Source organism: Corythoichthys intestinalis, chromosome 3, assembly GCF_030265065.1.
Source record: "Corythoichthys intestinalis isolate RoL2023-P3 chromosome 3, ASM3026506v1, whole genome shotgun sequence".
Lineage (NCBI taxonomy): Eukaryota > Metazoa > Chordata > Actinopteri > Syngnathiformes > Syngnathidae > Corythoichthys > Corythoichthys intestinalis.
The window spans coordinates 44739067-44763001 of record NC_080397.1 but is presented as its reverse complement, the minus strand read 5'-3'; the positions used below and the strand labels follow the sequence as shown (position 1 = coordinate 44763001).

General features: G+C 39.9%; 1 protein-coding gene across 1 annotated transcript; it reads right to left on the bottom strand.

Moving 5' to 3' along the window:
- Positions 1 to 661: 661 nt before the first annotated feature.
- mn1b (meningioma 1b) lies at positions 662 to 23666 on the bottom strand. The gene is made up of 2 exons (XM_057832713.1): positions 19264 to 23666; positions 662 to 1970 (listed from the first exon to the last, which is right to left on the bottom strand). Exons 1-2 carry the CDS (start codon positions 22763 to 22765, stop codon positions 1738 to 1740), a joined length of 3735 nt encoding a protein of 1244 aa, XP_057688696.1. The 5' UTR covers positions 22766 to 23666; the 3' UTR covers positions 662 to 1737.
- Positions 23667 to 23935: the final 269 nt, after the last annotated feature.

Sequence of the window (23935 nt, the reverse complement as noted above, 5' to 3'; positions counted from 1 at the left end):
TCTTTAAAAATCAAACAATGTGATTTTCTGATTTTTTTTTTCCACATTCTGTCTCTCATGGTTGAGGTTTACCCATGTTGACAATTACAGCCCTCTCTAATATTTTCAAGTGGGAGAACTTGCATAATTAGTGGTTGTCTAAATACCTATTTGCCCCACTGTATATACTGTACGTACATAAAATAAATATGAAATAAAACTGAATAAAATTTATATTGAATGGCTAATTGTGGGATAATGATAAACATTCTATTTAAGATGATAATTGTTGTATAAAATGTTGGATTCGTTTTGTTACATGAGCAGAACTGCCATTAAATATGTAAGGTGGAAATGAGATGAGCGTTGTAAACGGGTGTATGCAGAGCTAATCATCTTAGAGTCTTAAGCCATTAAGAAGATACACATTCCACAGCATCTCTTATTTGCAGCTTCTCATTTTTGCAGGAACCTGCTGGCTGTCACTTGGCGTGCTTCAGTTCAGAACTTCCTTGTCATAGCTGTCATTTTAAATATACCGCAGACATTTTGCTTTGGATCACGATCCTCAAGGTAAACAGTATTTATACAGTAGGTGGATCTTTGAAAATAAAACTAATTTACTGTATGTTTGTGTGTGTGTGTGTGTGTGAGGGGAGAAAAAATTAGACCGGTAGCAAAGTTGCACCTTTAACGTCATATTTATTGTTATTTAGTTACTCAATAAAACATATACAGATATATACAATATGCAGGAAAACAGACGACTGCACTTTACTTATCTTTTAAAAAGTAAACAAAAAAATCAGTTCATAAATTGCTGTCACAGTCCTCCATCTATTGTTTCAGAAATTCAACAGAAGCTTTAAAGATTACAAGATTGCCCAACACACAGCAATTTTTTTTTTTAAATCTTATTATACATGTGCAATACCAATAGCCATTGTTTTTTCAATTCCCTTATTAAAACAACGCAAAATGTTGCCACTTCAGTTCCCATTGGCTGAATTGTATACAAGGTTGAGCTCATGAATATGAGAGAAGAGCAGTTTCTTACAACATAAATGAACAGCAGCAATGATACAGGTAAAAAGTTGCTCAGACGTGGAGGCAAATATAGCTGTATTTGCACAAAAAGAAACATACATTCATGCTTATTCATCCGTCTTCTGTCATTTGAGATTGACAAAAATGATCAAAATACAACAAAATCAGATGAAGGTTTTTGGGCAACAGTTGCTTACAATGGGTTCATATATATTTACATTAGAGCACAATGTGTAAGTGAGGTGAGCAGAAAGGCCCTATTTAATAATATCATTTCAAAACAAAAACCCTCAGCCTGCCAAGTACATCGTGCATGTCAACACCGCTACACAATTACAGCCAGTGGCAACTGAGTATATCTGCTTTTGCTATCTCATAATCATCGTTTGACAAGTTTATACGTTTCTTCAAAACAAAACAAAAAAAAAAAGCAAAGAAAAAATATACATGTTGATTTGAGGTTTTCCAGATTGAGCATTGGTGAGTCGAGCCCACGCGTTATTGTCCAGCAGTGGCTGAGTGAGTGACTGCATGTGTTTGACAATAACATGATATTAGTATGTTTGTGTCTGTGTGTGCGCGTTTGCATTTGTGAAAGTTATCCTTGCCCTGAACAGGCATGAGGTGCCTGCACTTTCCATATTTTTCATCATTCTTTGTCTCTGATCTTCTTAGTTTGTCCTCTTATTTTGCAGTGGGACTGCTTTTCATTCAAGTCAGTGCTGCCACAAATGTCCCAAACCGGTTGGATATATCAGAGTGGAGAGAGCGCCAAGATGAGACGGGCCCTCCTCTGCCTTTACTGTCCCCCAGCTCATCTGTGCAGTGGACGGACAGGCACTGAAGGTGGTTCCCTCCTCCTCCTCCTCCTCCTCCACTGCCGCTGCCTCCTCCGCTGGCCCCAGGGGCCGCGACTCCAGCCTTACTCTGGGACAGCTCAGATTCTGTCGGCAAGCAGAGAAAGGAAAAGGTTAATTACAAGTGTGCAAAATGAGCAACAGCTAGCAAAAGGCAGATACAATTTTAATTAAACCAGTGTCATTTACACATCCCACTCTAAATCTGCACTGTGGTTTTAATTTAACGGTGTTCAGGCACTCTGTTAATACACACTTAGACTGGTAAACATAGGCGGAGTTTGACTTTTGGGGCAGGGGGGGGCACAACATGTTGATGACCCTGAAACGCAGTGTCAGCAATAAAATTAACTTACAAGAATATTTATAATAATAAGTTGACAATGAGCGTTTTTTGTTTCCAGTCATTCTTGAGGGGAATTGTACATCACGCTGCTTAGACAATAATTTTCACCAAGATTGTCATCCATTGAATATGGTACGCCCGCCGGTGTCGTGCCAATGTATGTACCCCAGTCAGAAATTGTATCCCCTGGGCAGAGCCATATGGAGATACATATGTGTCTTTATTATTCAACCCAAAAAAATGTCGCTTCAATAAAAAAAAAAAAAAATGTGTTTGAATGCAAAAAAATAAATATGAAACTCAAAAAACACCCCCCCCTCCCCCCCCAAAATGCATGTGAAAGCTATTTTTGTTTGATTTATATATATATTTTTTAATTGAAGTCAAGTTTTTTTGATTGAAGCAACTTTTTTGACTGAAGTAATGTTGATTTGTTTTAGGGCCGCATTTTGGCTAGGACATTTGTGTCGAAATTATTCAATGAAAAAATAAGTTGCTTCAAAAAATATAGATTTTAAAAAAGAAAATCACTTCAATCAAAAAAAGAAAAAATTCAATCAAAGTTTCTGAATGCGAAAAAGTATTTGAGATTGAAAAATTTGGATTTGGACACTTCATTTTTCATTGAAAATGAAAATGAAAATTGAAAATTGAGTTTTCTTTGATTGAAGCAATCCTTTTTGTGTTTGAGCCATATTATGATTAGGACATTTGTGTCTAAATCATTCAATCCCCCCAAAAGTTGCTTCAATTAAAAAAATATTTTCGGTCAAAGAAAAAAATCATTTTTTTAAAAATATTTTTTTTCAAAATTTTTTTTTTTTTTTAAATTGAAGTCAAGTTTTTTTGATTGAAGCAACTTTTTTGATTGAAGTAATGTTGATTTGTTTTTCACATTTTGGCTAGGACATTTGTGTCTATATTATTCAATGAAAAAATAAGTTGCTTCAAAAAAATATACCGTAGATTTTAAAAAAGAAAATCACTTCAATCAAAAAAAGAAAATATTCAATCATAGAAAAAGTTTTTGAATGCGAAAAAATATTTGAGATTGAAAAATTTGGATTTGAACACTTCATTTTTCATTGAAAATGAAAATGAAAATTGAAAATTGAGTTATCTTTGATTGAAGCAATCCTTTTTGTGTTTGGCCCATATTATGATTAGGACATTTGTGTCTAAATCATTCAATCCCCCCCCCAAAAGTTGCTTCAATTAAAAAAAATATTTTCGAACAAAGAAAAAAATCTTTTTTTTTTTTTTAAATATATTTTTTCAAAAGATTTTTTTTTTCTTTTTTTTTTTAAATTACCGTAATTTCCCAAATATGAGGCGCACCCGTGTATAACGCGCACCCACACTTTACCTGTAAAATCTAGGGAAAATTCTTGTACCCGTATATAAAGCGCACCCTAATTTTAGCACGAAAAAATATGAGTCTCGTGTGCCGAACTTTTATAAAGTACGCGGTTGCAGCATTTTTGAATCCTTTTGTCAAATTTTTTTTTTTTTTTTTTTAAAGTAGAATATTAATTTTCTGTGGTAAAATTGCTCACAGTATACGATAATAATTTTCACAAAGTAAGGAGTTGTAGCGAGTTTTAACAGAATTCACCAGCGGAACTAATGTTGGCAAGTTGTGTAGTTCCCGGGGGGGAAGAGCCGGAAGTAAACAAATGTCCCGCGATTTGCGTGCAAGACGTACGTTGTTACTTTGTGAGTTTCAATGTAAATAAAACAACGCGGCTTGGCTCAGTGGTTCGACACTCTTTCTCAGACTCCTGTCCTAGCTCGCCACACGGTCAACATTTATACGAAACGGATACGTTCTCTTCAAGACAACATCGCCGTGTGCCGGCATGTTGCAATGCAAAGGTTAGAAATTGTACCGGTAAATAATAAACGAATAGTACAAAAAAATATATATAATTGCATTAGATGTGAAAAATATCATGAAAACAATTATTTACCACATGAAACTTGATTATTATATCACCGTCGTTCGGATTAGATAATATTGTGCTGGTCCATGCTTACAATGGAACATGAATCATGATGAATTTTTTCTGTCTCCGTCCCTGTACCTGTGAATAACGCGCACTCATGATTTTACAAGTACATTTTTGGAAAAAAAGTGCGCATTATATTCGGGAAATTACGGGGTATGCAACGCAAATGACCGTCTAAGGTGCTCGAAAAATAATTTTGACCCATTATAAAAATATATATTTTTGTTCATTTCATTCATTTTTGTTGCAGTTTTATTGCTTTTCAACTTTTATATATACAGTATAGGAATGTCAATTACATGCAACAACACTTTTCGGACACCAGGACACTATAAAATCCACTTATGCCGGTAAATGCTTTTTGGAGCGCTCCTCCAGTCAGACAGAAATTATGGAACGCACCGTCATTTGCTCACGTGCAAATCTGCACTGACCCCTGATCACAGGGTCAAAGGGCACTGACAAAACTGTCCTTTAACCCTGCTTGACCCAATTTATTGGTTTAATGACTGCGCCGGCATATCGACCTCATGTCACACAGACGTGGCGGCTCATATTAAACGGCTGCACCGAGCTTCCCGAAAAATCCATACACTGGTTGATTATACATCATATTAAAAAATCTGCTGTGCCAGAGAGTTAATGCTGACACCTGAGGTGCGCGCTGCACATATGGAGAAAAATCACTCTGAGTCGTGTAATGAAAAACTTAGTCAAGGGGAAGATTGACGAGGACAGGAAGTGCTTTGAAAACTATATATCATCTGCCAATATGCTGTGGACTGCGGGGCAGGGAGGAAGGAAAGCTCGGAGGGATATGTCGCAACTTGGACAGAGGTAATGGAGGGAAGATGTTTTTGGGATTTTTCCTTTTAGCTAAGAAGAAATGTATGAAGACATTCACTCTGATTACCCTCCTATCTCCTTTGCACAAACACACTGGGTGTAACTTGTGCTTTTAGGACCATGTGGACGGTTGAAACTAGATATGTGCCGATAACCGGTGTCAAGGTATACCGTCAAGGTCTTAAAATCGCAAAAATTTTCTGTCATACCGTCCCTACTATACTATTTTTTATGTCTCAAAAATGCAGAGAGAAATTCATCGCTTGCAGCTGCAAGGCTCAACCCTCCCCCACCGGTTGTTGCTCAGTGTCGGTGAGTCAGCTGTGCTACACGATGGCTGGATGAGGTGAAACTACTGAACTTTTTCCCCCTATTGAATAAAACGAAATCGCAGGTATGGGGATAGTTCGGCTAAAGAAGAGTTACAGACGGCCACGGCTTAGAGTAGGAGAGCCAACCGACATGTAATGATTTTTTGCTGCTGAGGAGGGAATACCTCCAATATGATTTCACATTTGTACAAAATTTGAGGTTAGAAAACAATAGAGGTGGGAATCTTGGGGCACCTAAGGATTCGATTACGATTCAGAGGCTACGATTCAATTATGAATCGATTATTGATGTACCCCAGCCTGGTACTCCAGACTCACCGCTGTTCCAGCTATTGAGTCTGGCCACCATTAAGCGGATAAAATTTCCAGGGCGGAGCAAGCCACAGCAAACAGACAGCGGAGTCGACCAATCAGCGACGGGCGGGACGAGGGACTTGCACGCGGAAGTAAACATACGAGGAGAGCGGAGTTCATTCAACATGGCTAGCGCGAGACAGACTGTTGTCAATGACTTGTGTCGATGTGTTTTTGGTAATTTAAAACTTATTTTACCATGGATTGGAACATATTCTCGGCTCTCCTGTTCGCCATCTGTGTTGTTGTGGAGACGACTTCCGACGAGGAAGAGTGACGTTGCTCGTTAAGAACACGTCACGCAAATAAACGAATCTGATTTGTCGATTGATTTTGTTCTTGGTCGAGAGGCCGTTAATGGGCTGGGTCTCAGACTATACTCTCAGTGTTTGGAAAAACACAGGGAGAACAGTCTGGCCGTGCCAGGCACGATGTACCCCCCCCTTCCTCCAACTATTAGCTGCTTTTAATGTTAAAGTCCGTCACTAAATCTGCTTATTACCACCTAAAAAAATATAACCAGAATTAAGGGGCTTCTGACTCAACAAGACATGGAAAAACTTATGCATGCATTCATTTTCAGCAGATTGGACTATTGCAACGGTATATTTATGGGTCTTGATAAAAAATCAGTCAGGAAGCTGCAGCTAGTACGGGATGCTGCAGCCAGACTCCTCACAAATACAAGGAAGCTGGACCACATTAAACCGGTTTTGAAATTGCTACACTGGCTTCCAGTGAGTCAAAGGACAGACTATAAAATACTACTGCTCGTCTACAAAACACTTAATAGTCTTGGACCAAAATACATGCTTGATTTGTTAGATTCATTTGAGACATCTAGACCCCTAAGGTCGTCTGGAACCGGTCTCCTGCATGTTCCAAGAACAAGAACCAAGCAGGGTGAGGCAGCATTTAGTTATTATGCTCCTCACCTCTGGAACAAGTTACCTGAACGTCTGAAGTATGCTCAAACGGTTAGCTTCTTTAAATCAGGGCTAAAAACGCTTTTGTTTAGCACTGCATATCCATAACTGTCTATATATCTCAATCTACTTGCTTTCTATTCCTCTTGTGCTTATCTCCATTGCTGATTTCAATTATTTTTTTAGTAGTTTTTGTTTTATTTTTATTTATTTATTTTTATTCTATTTGTGATTAAATGTGATTTTTATGTATAATTTTATTTCCTATTTTGATTGTCCTGGTTTTTACGTTGTGTTGATTTAAATGTGATTTTTATGATCTTCATGTGATGTAAAGCACTTTGAATTGCCTTGTGTTGAATTGTGCTATATAAATAAATTTGCCTTGCCTTGCCTTGCACATTAGCTACAAAAATAGTACAAAAATCCTCTCAGGCTTTAATAAACTATTTCAGTATCAAGTTAACAGTTCAAAACAGTAAATGAAATACTCAAGTCCCCATTCTGTAGCTTTAAACTACATTCATTTAATTTAATGTTGTGAATCAACCGTTAAAGTTGTATAAATTGCTCCCCTTATTACATAATTTCCCTTCTGCCTACTTTCGACATGTGAAAGTTTTAAAACTGTTTCATCATTTAAAGATAGCTTCAAGTCAAGATTTTGCCGATTTAGGAGTATTTTAGAGAAAATGTTAATTACGTTCGCTCGGAAGGTTCGCTACAACAGCCTTTCAGAGAAGTGTACTGCTTTGAGATGACGGCTGTTTACTAACGCCGCAGAGTCGGTCTTTTCGCATCTAGTTCTATATACATGTGATATCTACCGTAGCATTACGGACGTAGTTTGTAGCAACGTGGGTGTTGTTCGTAGCGGCTGTCGGCTGCAGTCAGGTATTAATGTTTTTAATCTAGCGGCATGAGTTTTTGGTCCATTCCTCATTGCGTCCCGAAGACCGCGCTGACTTTGTTTTAGTGCCACTTTACTTGGCATATTTCAATAACCGGAATTTGAATGTTTGTGAATCATTCTCGAATCTTCTACGGCCGAATCGCGAATAATCTTAGAATCGGAAATTTCGCACACCTCTAGTAAACACTATCATGAATGTTTCCCACCAGCTACGAGAGTTAACTCCAGCGTGTTTAGTGTATCTAGCGGTCGAAAACGTGGTGTGTTTTTTTTTTTCTCGCTGGCTGAGTTGAGAAAGAGAGTGTGTGTATAATGTAAACATAATACAAGTCATACACATGTGCTTTTTATGGAAAATAATTCAATTTTTGTACTGATGATAATAATGTTGAGCTGAGGCTGTGGGTTTAGGCTCGCCTGATGGACGTTATTTATTTTATTATTTATTATCATTTAGTTCCAATTTGCTAATATTTTTAGAAAAATAAAAGTCCGGTTCAATGGGAAAAAAAGTTTGTTTTTTAAACTCAGATATCTCAAAGTAACACGTTTTAGAGCTGTAATTGCAAAACCCTAATACCGTGAAACCTTGATAATTTGTCTTAAGGTTATCGTACTGTCAGAATCTCACACTGGCACATGCCTAGTTGAAACAGATCAGTTTCGCACAAAAGCAACACTCCAAGATGCAGGGACAAGTCGATCCACGAGCAGTGAGAACACCACTCTGACAAGCTGAGTTACATGTGTCACAACGGTTGAGATAGACGGCACACGCTGCAAAACGTTCCCACGTCTCGACAGCTTAAGTCAGCTCAACACGTACAGTTTGGAAGAGTAAAACATAAAACGGCTTCTTTTGAACTGGAGGATATTTAGACATAAATGGTTATTAAAAGTATGTTATGATAGCAGCGTGACACAGTGTGTCCTGTTGTGCCATAGTGGTAAACATTTGCGTTTAGGTATCATACTACTGTGACTGAACAGGTGTCAAAACTATAGATGAACAGGTCAACTATCCTTAAGTCTTGACAGAAGAAAAAACATAAGTGTACCAATCCGTGCTGTACTCATAGCAAGGTAGGGGCTTTTGTTTACTATTGTCATCCCCCACCTCCTTCCCAAATCCTAGCCTGGCCATGCAGCAAGGACAACCAAGGGAGGCAGACATACAGGCTTGCCCCCCAGCCTGTCTGGACTGTGACCACTGGAATGGAAAAGTGGAGGATTTGGTAAAAGGTCAGGCAGCCAAGCCTCCTGTTGTTTCGTTTGACTCTGCAAGGATTTTCTAAAATTCTCTTTCCCAAGGTAGCAAGATGTTAAGAGGGCTGACGCGGTGAGGGAGAAATAGGATTTAGAGTGCCGTCAGAGGCGCTACTGATGACACCTAACATTTGCCAGAGGGTCCAGTTATACACCTCAGCATGGCCCCGCCGCCCGGCGCATATTGCCTCCCTCCACCCTCCCGCGCGCCTTCGTCTCAGCGCCCTCCAGCAGCCGCCGGCAGCTCATGCTAGCTGGGCACAGCGGGGTCCGCACCGGCCTGAATAGGCAGCCAAGCGTTCCCCTGGCTCACTGCTGACACACAGCAAACTGACAAGACGTTCGGCCAAAGACACACAACACGCCAACCGCTGCCGCCGCTGCCGTACCCACATCAGCCTTCAGCCATTGCTCCACATACACACGCATACTATATCTAAACGCACACACACGCGAGTGATCAAAACAAGACCCAGGAATAAAATAACTCACTGTATAAACAGGATGACTACAGTAAAAATTATCTGTAATTCTACATCCTCTGATTTGAGCTAAAGGGAAAAAAATAAATAATTAAAAAAAAATATATAAAAAATAAAAAACAGCAAAATCGAACAAGCATGAACGGGATAAGCAGTTATAGCACCGTACTGGCCCGGATATAAGACGGTGTTTTTTTGCATTGAAATAAGACTGAAAAAGAGGGGGGTCCTCTTATATTCGCGGTCTAGACATTATACCCATTCACGACGCTAGATGGCGCCAGATATCATTGAAGCGATGTTCTGTCATGACAGATCTCAGCTTCTCTCAAGTTTAACCAGTTTGCAATTTTTTATTGCAATGTTTTTCCTTATTCAGATTTGTTATAAGACTACAGTTACAGTTAGACTTCACATTGATGGTTAATGCAGTTATTGCAATATTGTTGTTTTATCAAAATAGATTGGTTTATTTACATTTCAAAAACCAGAAGCAATTCATTTACGAATGTGATTGCACTTTAGTTTACATATTTAAATGTTAAGATATTAAGATTGGAATGAGGCAAAATAACATGCTTTTTCTTTCAAATATATTGTTATAATCATTGGTTTGGGATGTACTGTAATTATTTTCTGTATATAAATTAATTTGGTGTTCAAAAAGTCTTTTTTAAACTTGAGTCTTGAAAAAGAGGGGGTCGTCTTATTATCAGGGCCGTCTTATATTCTGGCCAATACGGTATATGGCAGAAAACACAGACAAGACTGAAAAAGCAGTTTCTGATCTTGCACTCCTCAAAAACTCACAAACTGCTGTATTTTAAGCCAAAACATCTGTTGTGTTTGATTGAACAATATGTCTATATGCTGCCATAGCCGATTCATGGCGCATTAAGCCCCCGAACTATTTTTAATTTGCCCGTTTTACCCTGGAAACCCCCGTTTACAGACGTCGCGCAACCGTTTTTGTTTCAACCCAGCCATGAAAACCAGGTAAGTAATTATATTTCTTATTCAAAATGTCTGCCATTTTTAGCTCAGAATCATTAATTGATGTCCAATATTTTGTTTAAAAAAAAAAAAACAGAAAGTCTCAGAGTCTCATCTACGTCGTGCTGAATCCATTTTTGAAGGTTCCGTGGGTTCCTCTGGTCTGATTTTGCAGTTTTAACTTTATCAACACACGGCTTACTTCAACCGCACTTCATGTTGTTCGGTCTAAACCGGAAGTTCTGAGCAGAAATTATCAAAGATAAGTTTCGCTCAGGAAACTTGTCTATGGCGGAAAACACAGACAAGACTAAAAAAGCAGTTTCTGCTCTCGCACTCCTCTTTCAAAGAAACTGCTGTATTTGAATCCAAAATAACTGTTGTGTTTGAAAGAACAATATGCTGCAATAGCAGATTCATGGCGCAATAAGTCCCCGAACTATTTTTAATTTGGCCGTTTTACCCTGGAACCCCGTTTACAGACGTCGCCCAACCGCTTTTGTTTCAACCCAGCCATAAAAAGAAGCTCAGCAACTATATTTATTATTCGAAATGTCTGTCATTTTTAGCTTAGAATCATTAATTGATGCCCTAATATTTAGTTAAAAAAACAAAAAAACGATTTTAAAAAATCATTTACTCGCATATTTTAAACTTTTAAACAAATTACGTCACAATGAAAAAAATGGCGTCTGTAAAAAAGTCACGGACATCTACCTCATAGCTATCGCTAAATTGTTTTTTTTTTTTTTTTTTGGTACTGTCACATTTTCCCCGATATGTTAGATGATAAGTAATCGATCCAAACAAAGAAAAATGAGAAATGAAAAAAAAAAAACGTTTGAAAGGGTAAATATATGATAAAGAAAATCTTGACCACTCCTTGATGTCTGCGATTTCTGTTATATTACCATGTTTCACCCATAAAATCCCCAAAAAATCCAGCTGTGGCCATTCACAGCTGTGTCTTGACACCAGTGATACATGCGACATTGAGTTTTTGGATCAAAACAAGTTCAGTCCGTGATAATGTGTCGTTAAAGTCATGGCGTCTTTAATTCTGCTCTCGCGTGCTCTCACCTCCAGATAGGGTTTTGCTGTTTAAAACATTTTTTTTTTCTTTTTGTAAAAGCCCTCCTGTCCAAATTTTTTCTTCCCCCGGAAAATTGAGATTTTAAGCTTTCCAAAATATATCACACATGCATATCGGACAATTTTGGAATTTGGCCAAATTGGGGGTCTCAGAGTGGAACTTCAAGTCACCTGACTGTTTTCCGCCATATAAAATTGATTTCCAAATGGACAGCATGGGAAATAAAGATATAATATGACATGTTTCAATGGGGATAGAAATCGTGTGACATATATTGTGGGGAAAAAAACAACACCACACTTCAACTGAAAGCATTGTGCTTGCTCAAAACTGGAAACGATGGTGTGAAATTTTACATCACACAAGTCCAAATCACCATGACATTTTACACATAGGGATATCTTACCTCCCTAATAAAATCAATTTTGCTTTAGTTTCTGGCAAACTAATACAGATTTCATTTCATAGTAACGTCAATAGTATATTAACAAATTTGCAGAGGAGACTTTTAAGCCTGAGGAGGCAAATACACCTAAATGCCTTTAAACAAGCATGCAAGATTACCACAGCGATGTGCTAAACAAATACCAAATTCAATGATTCATTTGTATCGCTTTCACTTGAAGTGTGACACTGTTATTTAATGGCTAACGAGTGTGCTCTCTCTCTCTCTTTCTTCCTCACAAACACACAAGATATAGAGGAAATTGTGTACATGACATGACTGTGTCTAGGACCCGCTGACCTGACGCAGCTTTGTATGTCAAGACACAATCAGCAAGTAATGTGAAGGACGAGGCAGATAATAAATCTACCAATATTTTTGCCGTGAATGTTTGCTTAAAATTAAAAATAACCGCAGCAGTCTTTGAAGTTAATATATTATCACGACCATTAGTAAAATGAGTAGACGCAATGATTTGTAGCTGATTTGAAATAACAAAAAGATGGCAGGAAGAGACAAACTGCGCGCAAGAGAGTTAAAATTTTACAAGACTCCTATTTTTTGGGCGCTAGTTCCTCACGGCCGTCAAGTTGATTTCCCAGGCTCTAGAATCTCAAGCGGCGTGGCTCTGCCCTTTCTATCCCAAGCTCTACTTCCATGACGACACTTCACCTTTGACCTCCTGCTCTCGAAGGCGCGACCCTATCTTCTCTGAACGCCACACGGTCCAATCGGATCGCTCCGCTCGCTGACAAAAACACCCAAAGGCCTCCACTCCTATGACACTGTGTGACATCAGGTCAGATTCCTTTAGCATAACAACTAGAGCCATGGATGGCCTGGTGTGAGAATTCTGTCTTTGTCAGCACAAAGAATCCGTCACTATCTATAGAAGAAAAAAATCAAGACTCACAAAAAGTCTGAAGAAAATTGCTTAAATGCCATTACTACGGACTCCTACTTTACACATTCATTCAAGACTAACCCAAAGTAAGAGCAAAGTGTACCAAATGAACACCACACATGGTACCTCAAGCTTTGAGGCTATCAAGGGAAGGCATGTGAGACTCTTGCTACCCCTAAAACTCCACCCGACTCCTAAACTTTGACCTCTGCCTCAGAAGAGGGAGGATCACTGCAAAGATTTGGAAAGAAGTTGGTGCGTGAGGGTGGGGGGCACATTTCTCCAACAAGGGCAGAGAGGTTATTTTCCTTTCTGTTCTCTGGCCTCCCAACTTTAAGAGAGAGAGAGAAAAAAAAAAAAGAAGCTTGTACAGGCAGGCATTGCCCTCAGCGTTTGTTACATTCCCTCATGCACAAATACACACGCACAAATCCACACGCTCACCTCTCCGGCCACAAGAAGCGCTTAGAAAAGCAGACACAAAGCAGAACATGGGAAGTGATTTAGTGGGCCCTCCATAACTCACAAGCATGTCTATGACCTGTCCAATGTGTCATCCAAGCCGGTGACATATTGATCTACTTCTCTGTCTCTATTTTGTCTCAGTACATTGCAAGAACACGCTTTTTAAACAAATAAATCCCTAGTATTTTAAAACCGAACCAACTATCTAAAAGTAGTCAAATTATTTCAAATGCAATGCATACAAAACAACAATTTAATGCATGAATCTGTTCTAGAATTTCCTATTGTTACAAATACAATACAAAACTAATATTTCACTTTCTCTTATGAGACTATGAGAGAGATCCTCTTTATCTTGCACGATCACTATCACTCTTTTTGCACTCTTCTAGTTTTGTCTCCAAGGAGAAAAACCTCAGGTGTCATAAATCATTTGTCAATCCCTCAATACAAATTAAAGATGCCTGACAACAAGCTGTATGGCAAATAACATAACCACTGCTGACAGTGTGACAACACTGACACCTCAAGAGACGGAGAACACATACTGTACACACCTTCTTACAAGCGGAGACATATAAACCTAACACATTTCAGTCTTTCAGTGGCTTTGGATGAAACTGCTTCTTTTGCCCCTTTTTTGCTGCCATAGTTGTACGTATAGCAGTCAACAAGTCACACATTTGGATGGGTGTCACATACATCGGCAATCACTGATGTTTAACTTTGCAATTCGTGCAACAGCGAGATGAATGCATCTCACCCACATGCTAAAAATGTTTTTTCGCTACACCTTTCTAATTGGAAAACAACATGCTGCATATTTTTTTTTTGATTTATTTATTTATTTAATACAACAAGCACATAGCCTGACAGCAATTCTCTCTAAAATGTGGGGTTTTTTTGTTTTGTTTTTTTAATCTAAGTCATTTTGAAAACAAACGCAAACAAGTATTCAAAACAATAAATGCAACCGAAGTGTCATTTTCTAATTCCTGCTCTACATTTAAATCTAATCCAATCATTTAATATTATTATTCTTCCTAATCAATATTGTAATGTCCATTTTTTTTATTATGATGATTGTATTCTATATGCGCCCAGTTCTTCCCCAGTTCTAACTCTGACTCATTTACAGACTGCTTTTGATTGTTTACAAATATCTCTTCATAATCACAGATTAGTTTTAAATGCTGAAAAAACTAAATACATGGTTTTCTCCACTTCCACTATTACTGACAATTACTTACCCGGAATCAAATCCCTAAATGGTACTCAAATTACTCCCACTGATTCATACAAATACTTAGAAATTTGGATTGACAGTAATTTATCATTCAAAACTCATATTCATCATCTGATCTGTAAATTTAAATTTAAACTTAGCTTCCTGTATAGAATCAAAGGCTGTCTGTCAACTTCAAACCGAAAAACAATTGTATTATCTTCTTTTGTGCACTACGTTTCATCACCAATAACATTTTCTACACTCATCATTTTACCCTTTATCAAAACGTTGGTTGGTCCTCACTACAGTCAAGAAGAAATATCCACATCATGTTATTCATCTATAAGGCTTTACTGTGCAAACTTCCTAACTACCTTAACTCTTAACTCTACTGTCGTTCAAATCCAGTAACTACAAAACACGATCATCCAACTACTTAACCCTAACCATTCCATTCACACGCACTAATGTTGGCAGAACTGGCTTTAGCTACTATGCTCCTCTTAAATGGAACGAATTGCAAACTACTCTTAAACTACAGTCAATCATTCATCTTGGTGATTTTAAATCTTTTTTGTCTGATGTTTTTACTGATTATTGTAACTGTTTCCGTTAGTGTATTTTGTGTTGTTTGATATTTGTGAATGTTTCTTTGTGCTCAGGCCTCTCTTGTAAAAGAGATATTAATCTCAATGAGACTACCTGATAAATACAAAATTTAAAAAATAAATAAATAAAATCAGATGCACACTTTTTTGTTGTTGTTTAATCTAATTAAAATAGCGCTAACACATTCCAACAAACCAAGAAGACGGGAGGTCGAGGGGCCGTGGGTCAATGGGGTGGAGTTGCGAGTCTAACACAGTCTAAATAAATCAAATTTTATGTCTGCAGCTGACACATCTACACTATCAAGTTGCATTGTCTACAAACTTGTAGTCACACATACACACATGTGCGCGCAAACACACACGTACGTCCTGTTAAAATTATAAAATAACAATTCTTTCTCTTTTTCTTCACGACAGGGACGCAGTTGCCTAAATGCAATCATACTGCAGTGAAATAAGTAATTCTATTCCTAGTGAACCTGCCAATAACCAGGTCAAAATTGCAGGAGTCGCCCGCAGATGAATTATGTCTTTTAAACAATATTAACAAAGCTAATTGCTATCATTATCATAACGATTATCACTTGTCCTGGAGAAAGAAGTGTGCGCGTGGCTTTGTTAAAGTGTTGTTGAAAAAGTCAATATAAAAGACTGTGTAATGACAGGTAAAGCACATAGCACTGCCCCAAGCTGTTTTTTCCCACATGCAAGCAAGTGCCAATCACTATTTTTTTTTCTGGTTTCAAAACAGGAAATATAAATTACTGGCCCAGTTTGTTGATGTGTTGTTATACTGAAATGTCAAAAGCAGAAAGTCTCACAGGATTGTTCTCGATGCTGATATATCAATACAACTTTCTTGTGTGTGGATTAAAGCAGATACTGGTGGTATTATAACGTGCAAGTTCTTTCTCTGTCAAATCTGTCAAAGTCGGAGCGACAAAGATTTGATCATAATCTGAGCTCTTTAAAGACATTACTCTGAGTGAAGAGCAGAACTGTTCAATAAGGTCAGCTGTGAAGTATTTCAATTTTTTAGAACAGAAAAAATTGCATGGTGAAACGAGGGAAAAGGAAAAACAAAAATAGCTCGTTCATTTCCTCCGTCCCATTTCTGGTTGCTTGTTATCAAGACTACCCACATTACAAAAAAGGACAAACGTATAAAAGAGAAAACTGACATCACTTAAAGAACTTTTTAAAAGCTTATAATGAACCCAAGTTTATTAGGGTGAGCTCAACGGTAACATCCTTCAAAAGTTTAATACACAGGCAGTAAGAAGGAGAATAACCTGCAAAGTGGATCATGAAAGCAGCACGCATACCTCTTAAATATGTGGATCAGTGTGAGATGGGATCGAGGCAAAATAGAAAAAAAGAACAGTTTTAAACATCTGTTTTTAACTAATGTCAACATTAGATCTATTAATCGGTTGTAATTCTGATCCGTGCTGCCCATTCACGTTAACTAAAAATTGGGAGTGAGTAGTTTTAAAGTCAAATAAAAAAGGGAAATTAGACAGATTCTTATCGCTTTTACTGATCCGAGTTAAACTACCCCTGAACATAATTTGTAAATAAATATAATTTGCATATTCAAAGTCTTGATTCCATAAATTATAATTGAACTTTACAAAATTACATTGTAGAAGGAAAACATACATATTTGAAAGCATGCACAGACTACTGAAAAGATAATGAATATATATTTGATTTAACCTAAAATATAAAAACACAATTACACACAAAGAAGATCTCTTGACACAAATGAAAATAATCTGTTTTAAAGAATGCTCTCGCCAAAATTTTATATTGTCGATCGTTAAGACTTGTACACTAGATGAGCAACTTTAAACCCGACAGACTGGTTGAGTTGGATAGTTTTTGTAGTGACAAAAGCCAGTGGGATTTTGCCTCTGAAGGAACTGCGCTATGCGCACTGACTTCTCTTAAATTATTATGTTAGATTGCTCCCTCCAATGTAAACCTCAGCATCAGATTCAATCTCCAAATCGCCCATCCCTCCCAAACGCACCTTCACCATTTTTTCCATCTTTGCTGTCTGAAGCACTCAAATGAAAAACTGTCAGGAGCTGTGATTTGTGCTAACTAGCTATCGATCGCTCCCGAGCTGTATGCCTCTTGTCCATGCAGGGAGGGCGGCGAGAGGAAGAAAGGTGGGAAGAGGAGGAGAGGCGAAAAGGCTATTCTTCTTCTACTGATTTGTGTGCGAATGCAACAGGGTGAAGATGCCTGGCTAAAAAAAAAATAGTGGAGGGTCTCTGTCAAAGCCAAACCCATCAGTACGTATATGTAATAAGGAAAAATCATGTGTACTGAATTTAATATATGCCTTGCAATACATGTATACCCACTCCACTGGAACTGTTGTTTTCACTGAGGTTTGCATAAATTAGCCGAGCTTGTGCACCTCTCAAGACCACATCAATAAATCAGGGGAATTAAAAGGCTAGAGTCGCTATTCATTAAGTTGAGTGGAAGACATCTAGTTCCAGGCAAAACAAATAGCACAAGGGGGTTTTATTATAATCTGAGTTAATATTATTATCCTGTTGATTTGAAGTGATATTAGGCCTCTGGTTACAAGTTATTGCGTTAGAGTTACCAGCCGCCACCCAGCCTCACGTAAACAATGTGCTATCTACTCATAACCCAGACACAGCTCGCTATGCGCCCCCACCTCTACTCTGCCTGCAGTGAACAGAACAAAGAGGTGCTGGAGACACGGCAGATCGTGGCGAATACGATTAAATACATATTTCTATTATTATTATATTATACATGTATTATAATACGATAATAAATAAATTATTTATTTAAATGTAAATCGAATAAATAAATAAAAAGGAACAAAAAGCCTATAAGTGCTAACAGTTATTTAACGGTTTTTAACATCTAGATTGCTTTATTTGGGTGGGGAAAGCAACAACATACACACACTAAAGCACCAATTAATAAAATGTCAAATTTTCATATGTACAACATGGAATTAAGTTACATGAGGAAAATCATTAGAAACAATTTTAGTACATTTCTAAATCAAACATAATACTGAAATGAATTAATTTAATTACAAACAGCATAATTTTATAAATAAGTATACGGATTATTTAAAATTATTATTAGTCAATTGTACACATTTATGTACCGTAATTATAATTATTGTTGTTATTATGGGATAAAGAAAGGAGAGTGAATATAACAAAATGCAGCTTAACCGTGTAATAAACCCCTAATTAAATAATTGCATTTCAGCATTAAAACTTCAAATAATTCATTTTCAAATAATTTTACCTTTTTGGCTGTATTTTAGTGCTGCCTCAAATTGTATATGGCTGTGCATGTATTTCCAATTCTATTTTTACACAAAAAGAACCAAAGTTATTATAATACACAATGGAATATAAAGTCTGTAATATGTGTGTTATTATGCAAATACTGCGTGAGTTATGGTTTATGTTTTATAGCCAGATAACAAAATCCTGAATATATAATTCCTTTTTAGGGGGGAAATTTTTTTTAGATATATATAACTAATTGGAATATTATTATTGAAAATCCTGTCTATTCAATTTAAAGCCTATTTCATTTAAGCAAATCTGCATTATCCCATGGTAATAACATAAACAAACACATAACAAGGCAAGGGAAACCCCTCTGTGGAGACGCACATCCTCTAAAAGCTATTAATCTTCTCAATGCAGTTGTTCACCCAGAAAACTGAGATAAAGAACCACGGGAAATGTTTACTTTTCTTGAGGTGTTCTTTTCAAGTGCCACTACAATGAGGAAATCTATTTTTTTTAAAATACACCATGGGGAGAGAAAGGGAAAAGTCTTTGTGCTGTCAAAAGTTTTTTTTCAAACTGCTCTTTAACATTATTATATTTTGGGCCAATTATTTAACAATTCAAGAGGACAAACTATGTAATTTTCTCAATTGGAGTGAGATTTCTTACTGTAACTTGTTAAACCAAAAAAAAAAGAAAAGTGTAAGGTTTTTACAACTAAGAAAATATGCATTTTTTTCATTTTCAGATCATTCAAATTATTCGTGAAAACCTACTCAAGCACTCATAAAACAAATACACAGCTCATTAAGTGCGGAATGCAAGACAAAAGTAGGTTGAATAAAAATATTCTTACCTTCTTTGTTGTTTGTTTGGCTCTTGTTTTTTTCCCAGAGTCCCATGGACTTGTCATCCTCGGAGCCATCCATCATGGCCTTGTCACTGGGCACGTACCAGGTGGCGTGCTGCTCAGCCATAAGTGTGTCAAGGTCAATCGTGCCCATTGAACCCTTCCCAGTATCAGGGCTGCAGCTTGCCAGCTCGTTCTCACTGTTCTGAGAGGGACAATCGCCATTCTTTTTGCCATTTTTCATGGCCAGAGGCTGGTCTTCAGAGATGCTGAACTGCTGCCTTTGCAACTGGATCTGGGCCTGTAGAATCTCCAAAGGGTGGATTTCGTCCTGACCAGACGTGCTGGATGGGGTGCGTACCTGCTCCATACCTGGTGTACCTGGATGGCTCACCCCGCTGCTGCCCGTTGTTGCACCAGAACTCAGTCCATAGCTGTCTGGTGTCGAGGTAGTATGATTGTTAATGCCTATGCTTAGGGGCTTCTGCCCATTTATTGGCATTTTGGGTGATCCATTGATCATCGGGCTACGATTGGACTTATTGGCTGAGGAACCTCCTGCATCTGAGCTGGAGGACACCTCATCCTCATTGCCAAAGTGGGCGCTGACATCATCAGGAAAGTCCACACGGGGCGAGCTGCTGTCAGACTTGGCGACACTTTGAATGCCACTGTCCAAAGAAGACATCAGGTCAGCCTGGTCCCCCAACATCAGGTCGCCTCCTTTCCCCCAAGAAGGTGATTGCAGGTGCTTCTCATGGGGCGTGCCCCCACCCCTCTCCCCAACACCAGCCGACGGGGTTTGCTGGCCTGGACTAACAACAGGGTTTCCATTTTCAGAGGAAAAAAAAATTCCAGGGCTCACATGTCCACTGTCTCTTTTTCTCCTCCCTCTCCCTCTCCCACTCCCTGTTGTTGCCTTCCCCTCACTGCACGGGGTAGCGTCCATGTTGTAATTTGGGGAGAGGGCACTGGCTTCCCCCTGCACCGTCTGGTTTTGACTTGCAGGCTTAGAGTTGCTATTCCCAGTGCCAGGCAGCTGGTTGTTCTGAGAAGTGCTGCCCTGAAAATATTCAGGCCCCGCACTGCCAGTCCCGTTAGATGTGCTGCTATTAATGTCCTGCTCTGTCTGACTCAGTTTTCGCTTGCCCTCATTTTGGTTTTTCTTGTTGAATGTTACGTTGAGGTTGGGAGCCCCTAGGCTTGCGATCATGTTCTGGCACGCCGTAGAAAGGGCCGCCAGGCAGCTCTGGCCAAAAACACTGTCTTTAGCACTGGTTTTGTTAAAATTCCCGAGAGACAGAGCACCAAGCTTGCTAACAGACGACCGCTGGCCTGAAGGGAACTCAGATGGAGGAGGGTAGCTCCCTGGTGAGGTGTTCACCCCCTGGGGTACATTGTGAGGTGGCCCTTGACGGTTTGGCCCTCCATAGGGAAATGGTGGTTGTGCTCCCATTGGAGGTGCGGGGAATTCAGGGGGTCGCCTCTCTGGCGGTGCATTTGGATGTCCTGTACCTCCTCCCGCTCCTGGAGACTGCATTTGTGAGAGGTTACTCATGTTACTGCTGAACTGTGAGTGCAAACCTGGAGAATGGAGAGCCTGTACATGTCCGTCTCCAGGTATTCTCATGGCTTCCTGCATGCCCATACCTGGCCTGAACATCATTCCAGGACCATTCTGCTGGAGACCCAGGTCATGGGGCCCTGAGTCATTGCCTGATCCTCCCATGCGCCGTGACATCATCTCCCCAGGAGGGTGGGAGCCCTGAAACCAGGAATTATCCTGGTTTACATGTGGATTTTGTCCATCAACATTGACCATTCTACTCCCATTTTCCCTGTCAAAGTTGGGCTGAGGCATGCCTCCCACTGGGCCTCCATGACCCAGTGGGCCTGGAGGCACATCACCGTGGTGACCGAGCTGCTGCAGACTGGGCTGCCTCATTCTCTGCTGCTGGTTGCGAGAAGCCATCTGTTTTATCATCATGGCTGCATTCTGTCGCTGCTGTAACGACTGCTGCTCAGGGCCCGTGTGCTGCAGTGGACCCGGTGGGAAAGCTTCATTCACAGGTGGAGTGAACTCACCTGGCAGTCCCGGGTAGGAAGAAGGAGAGAGGTGATTTTCCATGCCACCACACCAGCCTTCACCTCCATGTGCGTTGGGAAAGTCAAATCTAGGCCTTTTTGCCATGTTTACATACGGAGCGTCAAAGTGTTGTAGTCTCTGATTTGGAGGCTGTTGGGAGGGAAGGGGAGCTGGCTGTTGCATATTAAACATGGGGTCCCCATAGGGATGCAGACCCCTATTTTCCAGTCTGTGAATGGGATATTCAAACTGATTGTGTTGGCCACTCATCATGACCCCTCCATCCAAAATGTTCGGGTTACTGGAGCCAGACTCAGCCTGAGGGGGTCGGGGGAGGCCAGGGGGGCAGGAGTTCTGTCTAGCTATCAAGCCGGCCTGTTGTTGCTGTTGCATGAGAGGATGTCTCGCATTGACACCCGGGTCCATTCCCACGGGCACTTTCCGGCCATTTCCAAATCGCTCAAAAAACATTCCATGTTGATGCTGTTGGGGCTGTGGGGGTTGGTGTCCCTTGGATATGCCCTGCATGCCAGTTGTCCGAGGCATGCCAGGGTTTCCTTGAAAAGTCCCGCTGGGAACCGGCCTTCCAGGGCCAAAATGGGGTAACTGAGATTCTGACTCAGTGGGTGAAAATACAGGTACATCGAAATGTCCAGATGGCGGCTCACTGGGGAAGTTATAATCTATTCCCTCCACAGCTCCCTGGTTGGGCATCCGTCTATTCTCCAGGCTATGAGAATCGGAGGAGGACGACGATGACGAAGGCAGGCCGTGAAAAGAAGCTGCCCTGTTAGGTGACTGGTCTAGGGGAAGGCAGGGAGCAGGAACAGCATGGTTGCCGCTGGGCGGACCGTGATGTTGGAAGTCAGGCATGTTACCAGGCCGCTGTTGCTGCTGTGGGAAGCCATCCCCCGCCTGTCCCTCAGCGAGAGGATCAAATCCCTCTCCAAAGGCCTGCTGTGGTCCCATGGCATTGTTATTGTAGCCCATTAGCCTGGCACCATGCAGGCACGATGACCCTGGCTCTGGGCCTCCAAAATTCCCGCTGAAGTGAGGATGATGTTGGTGGGGGTGAGGTTGATGGCCATGAGGATGTCCTTGATGAGGTTGCTGGTTGTTAAAAAATCCATGTATGGGTCCTTGCTGCTGCTGCTGAAGTCCGCCACTTGCGTGCATGTCAGAGTGACCCCGGGAGTGAAAACCTCCATACTGTTCTCCGTTCATGTTCATGTTAAGTCCGAGCATCTGCGGGTCACTCATAGGGCCCATGCTGGGCTCCACAGCTCCCGGTGGACCTCCGGTGTGGAAACTGGGACTTTTGTAATGGGAGCCCATATTCAGTCTCGGTTGGCTTTTCTGTCTTTCTGACTGGCCAGGGTTTCTGCTATTAATCTGAGAACCAAACTTTTCCACCCCAAACATACTACTCTGCTATTAATCCCACATGTTAGTAAAATTGCCAATTATTGGGCAGACTGTTAACCAGTCTGCTCCAAAAAGCAAACTACAATTCAATTGGCTTTAAAAGTTTGAACAAATATAGATTTTTTTTTTATTTCTGAAGCTGCATCTAATTATTCAAAAACTGCATCCTCGTTGTTCTGATAATTTCACTAAAATGGTATTTCAGCAAGCAAAGGCATGTAAAATAATCTTATTTACCTTGCTGCCGGTCTGTTTAACGATACAACAAAGTTGCGTGTGCGCATTTGTACGGGGTAGTAATGACACAAAGACATGTCTCTAACATACCGAGAGGAGCGCACACAAGTAATAAAATTATAATATTTCAGAAATTATAAATTCAACTCTGTCAATAATGAATTCAATCCGGTGTTAAAGTACCCGCTGCTCTCTTTCTGCATGAAATCCCATAATGGCATTAAAAAGTCCAACCGAGACTGTTGTTCAAATTGTCTTTGTCGATTAAAAAAAAAAAAAAGTATTGTCCATAAAATATTATTAATTGCGGAAGATCGCAAAAAAGTCGTCCGGCTGAATGTAAAGTCCACCATGAACTGATCTTCAGCCAAAGCACCGGCGCAACGCGTTCCCGGTTCCGGTCCTGGTCCCGGGTCAGCGAGGCGTGCACTACCCGCACTCCACAAGCACGGAGCGGCGTGACAGCATCCTCCAGGTCGCTGGTATAGGTTCGCTCTGCGATGAAGCGGTGCACCTTTTGGCTGTCCGAAACGTGTGCGACTATCCGATACAGACTCGCGTGCTGAAGTGTGCGCGCGCTCGAAGCACATTGACTGGAACACACACACTCGGCTTAGCCGCTTTTGGCTCTGTGCGGGATCAACGCGTCCGCAGGAGCCAGCAACAAGTTTTGCATTTCCAGCAGCACTTCCATGGATGAAGCTCCAGCCAATCAGAGGGCCGGAAGACGGCACGGGGGCGGGATAAACACTTTTAAGGTGGTCTTCAACAGCGAATGACATTTGTAAACCTTCATGTGTAAATCAGTCTTCCCAATGACTTTCGCAATTTGTTTTTGTTTGAGCATGTCAAATTGCCACAATTGTATTTAGCTATTAATTGACATCATAAAATATGTATAAAACAGTTTTTAAAAAATAAAATAAAAAG

Bases quoted from the DNA above. Each gene is read 5' to 3' on its own strand.
- mn1b (XM_057832713.1), bottom strand. From the start codon at position 22,765: ATGTTTGGGGTGGAAAAGTTTGGTTCTCAGATTAATAGCAGAAACCCT. The intron at 1,971-19,263 runs GTAAGAATATTT...GCTTGCCGACAG, and splicing joins CCAAACAAACAACAAAGAAG to AATCTGAGCTGTCCCAGAGT.